The following is a 3754-nucleotide window of genomic DNA, read 5'->3' as shown; positions in this document are numbered from 1 at the left end:
GGAGTGCACACACAGGCTCCGCACAGAACTGGCCCGGCTCACCGGCGCGATGCAACTTATTTTTTTAACACGAGACGTAAAAATACATGGAAGAGGAGTGAGCTTGCGACATGTCAAACTCGTGGCCTTGCACAACTGACTTGAGCTGCTAGCCAATTGAGTTGATGGCTTCTTGTGATCAAAGCAACACAAAAGAAGATGTCGAAGTCACCGCACCAATAGCGAACCAATAGTCTTCTTGAAAGACACAGCAAATGACAAGATCTGGACGAAATTAGCATATCCAGGACCCGAACTCTACATGCCCTTTGTCGACGATAGATCAAATGTCATCGAGGTAGAGAGAGATTCGAGAGACCTTATTCCAACACGCCCTCGGCCCCCACCTCAGCCAGGGCCGGTCCTGAGATTTTAGGGGCCCGGGGCGAAACTACAATCCGGGGCCCTTCGGGGCCCTTAGTATAAATGTCTAATTAATAACCATCATATGTACATATAATTTGTATCAAAGAAAATAATTAAGTGCGTCCAAAAAGATTGTGCATATCAAATAATGAATTACATATTACCTTCAAAATTTTCTTCTAACATTCTGAGATGCAAAATCACTAACGATGGTATCAATATCAATTTCATCAACCAAATTTTTCTCGATGCATAAAGTTGCCAAGCCATTTAACCTCTCTTGCGACATTGTAGATCTCAAGTAGTTCTTCAACAATTTCAACTTCGAAAAACTTCTTTCAGCTGATGCCACAGTAACAGGCATAGTAAAGAAAATCCGGTATGCAATAGCAATATTTGGATAACAATCTGCTTCCCTCGCAAACTCAAAAATCTCCATAGCAGACATTGTTCTATCGGGCAAAGTTGACTGCATAACAATTAACTCAGAAATCAGATCATTTAAATCAACATCAGATGAACCACCCGAAGAGAAAGCACTTGCAAATTTTGTACAACTGTCTTTAAGTTCAGAACGGTCCAATGACTTCAAGGCCGTTGAACTCATTAAAAATCCAAATATATTTTTGAATGACTCAAGTTCGTCAAATCTAATTTTCAGTGAAGTGGCCGCCTTATCAACCATAATCAAAAAATAATTGACTTTAAAATCCTTCTTAGCTTCCAATATCGCTTCATCATTGTCATCTTCATCAAATTGTTTCTTCCTAGAAACACGACGCTTTACTGGAAATGATGGCTCTACACCCATTTCAGCTTCGATTTCTTTGGCAATGATCACACTAGAATCAAACCCTTCCTCTCTATAAGTGTCAAAATAAGTCCTCATACCATCTATTTGCTTTAAGGCAGTCTCAATGCACATGGATGGTGATTGTAGCTTCCTGCTTACTGAATCTACAGCAAATAGAATGTCATGCCAAATGACCATGCCAAGTATGAACTCATAGCTGCCAAGCACATCAAACAATTTTTTTGCATCACTCCTATCCTTGGGTTCGGTACCACTATCTTCACTTAACTCAAGTAAAGCTGATCTTATGTTAGGAGCTTGAAATCTAATTGCTTTAACACTTTTGATACGACTATCCCAACGAGTATTGCTCAACGATTTCACAGTCAAATCTGTCACATGGCTGACAAAAACTTTCCATCTTTTCGTAGAACCACTGAATAATACATATATTCGTTGCACAATTCCAAAAAAAGAAACAGCTCTACCACAAGATTTAGCCATATCACAAAGGGTAAGATTAAGACTGTGGCAAGCACATGGCATATACAAAGCTCTTGGATTTACCTCAAGCAACCGACTTTGCACCCCCTTGTATTTTCCTTTCATGTTGGATCCATTGTCATAACCTTGGCCCCTAATATCATCAATATTAAGATCGAAGGACTTCATAGAATCAACCAATACCTTGAAAATTCCCAAACCAGATGTGTCCTCCACTACCAAAAAAGCAAGGAAGTACTCCACAATTTGTATTTTTCCATCAGATATATGAACACATCGAACCAACAAACTCATTTGTTCTTGATGACTCACATCCGGGGTACAATCTAGGATAACAGAGAAATATTTGGCCACTTTGACAATCTTGAGAATAGAATTTGTAATGTCACTAGCCATAAGAGAAATCAACTCGTTTTGAATTTTATGGCTAAGATAATGGTGATGGATCTCTTTATCTTGAATACGCCTAAGATGGTCTTGCATTACCAAATCAAACTCTGCAACCATCTCCACACAAGCTAAAAAATTTCCATTAGTATCATCATAAAGTTGCTCACTGGATCCTCTAAAAGCCAAATTGCGCTTACCAAGAAATTTCACAATGGCAACAATTCTTAACAAAACTTGCCTTATGCGTTCCTTCTCCTTTGTGATTTGTTGCTGTAAATCTTTGTCAATTGTTTCATGCTTGCTCAGTCTAACTCTCAATTCATTCCACGAGTTCATGTTGGTAATATGGTCGACACTAGCTTCGTGCTCTTTCAGTCTCTCATTAATATGCCTCCAATCACAAAACCCATCATTCCCCATTGCACTCTTGCATTTATCAGAATTGAAAAGCTTACAGCAAAAACAGAACACTTTATTTGTGTGTTTTGAAAACACTAACCATTTTCTATCACGCACCTCTCCATTGCTCATCTTTCTTGAGTAATGGCTATACGAAAAATGTCTTAAATTTTCATCCAAAGGATATTTAGTGTTTTCTTCTTCCCTTTTAGGCCCCTTTTCCACTAATATGTCCCTCGCTTTGTTATCAAGATTACCCCAATTGCTTGGATCATAAATATCCACACTTATTGGTTCCTCATCAACACTAGTAGATTCCGCCGCAGATGAATTAAATATGGGCTCATGATCACTCACATTGGTATCATCCATGTTGACGTCAGCATTGCCTTCTGTAGGCGTATCGCCATCATCTTCTGGATTGCCATTAGTTCGGTCACCCGCAAGAACTATCGCCAACTCGTCTAGATTTCTTGGCGTGCTCGTATCGCTCTTATAATATTTGAAAAGAGATCCGCTCAATGCTTCTTTTCCTCATCTGCCTCCTTCTTCTTCTTTCTTTTATGACTTCCGGATGGATACTTTCTACCCGTACTCGACATGACCCTGCTGAAATTGAAAGGAACAATTCACTTTAAAATTAGCGCAAAGCTAATTAAAATATTACATTAAGTACAGAAGATCATCTAATATAATAAGAATCTGCTAGGGCATGGTATATTACCTTCTCTCTATAATCTAATCTGGCAACGTGGGCGCAATGATTCGAGCGCCCTAAAAATGATTCCCTGTTAATCTGTTCGATCGATCGAGAAATTGGGAATCAGGATTAGAAAGAACAGAAATACGACGAAGATCATGCGAGGGAAGAGGGCGCGCCCAGACATACCTGCTGCAGTCGCAGCCGAGGTCGAACTCGAAGAGATCCTGCTGCTGCAATCGTCGCGTACTCGGCTACTCGCGTCGTTCGTTCGTGAGGAACAACGGAATAGGAAAAGGGCAGGGAACGATCGATCCTTATTCCTAAGTTACAGGAAATCAACCCAACGATTCCTTTCCTCTCCGATCTCTCCTGACCACGTACGTGCAAACATGGGCCAGGCCCAACAGCGTATTGGATTTACTTTCCTAGGCTAGCACGCGAGGCTGAGGCGCTGAGCGAGGCGGTGAGAGATTTTTTCCATCCAAGACCTGTATGTGTATACCTAACGTACATATACCTGGGAGGGGGCCCCTGGCTTTTGGGGGCCCGGGGCGGCCGCC

The 3754-nt window shown here is 40.9% G+C and overlaps 1 protein-coding gene across 1 annotated transcript; it reads right to left on the bottom strand.

Moving 5' to 3' along the window:
* Positions 1–571: 571 nt before the first annotated feature.
* LOC109779425 (uncharacterized) lies at positions 572–2512 on the bottom strand. The gene has a single exon (XM_020338045.3). It carries the CDS (start codon positions 2510–2512, stop codon positions 572–574), a length of 1941 nt encoding a protein of 646 aa, XP_020193634.3.
* Positions 2513–3754: the final 1242 nt, after the last annotated feature.

Source organism: Aegilops tauschii, chromosome 7 (genome assembly GCF_002575655.3).
Source record: "Aegilops tauschii subsp. strangulata cultivar AL8/78 chromosome 7, Aet v6.0, whole genome shotgun sequence".
Lineage (NCBI taxonomy): Eukaryota > Viridiplantae > Streptophyta > Magnoliopsida > Poales > Poaceae > Aegilops > Aegilops tauschii.
This window is presented reverse-complemented; position numbering and strand designations above follow the sequence as displayed.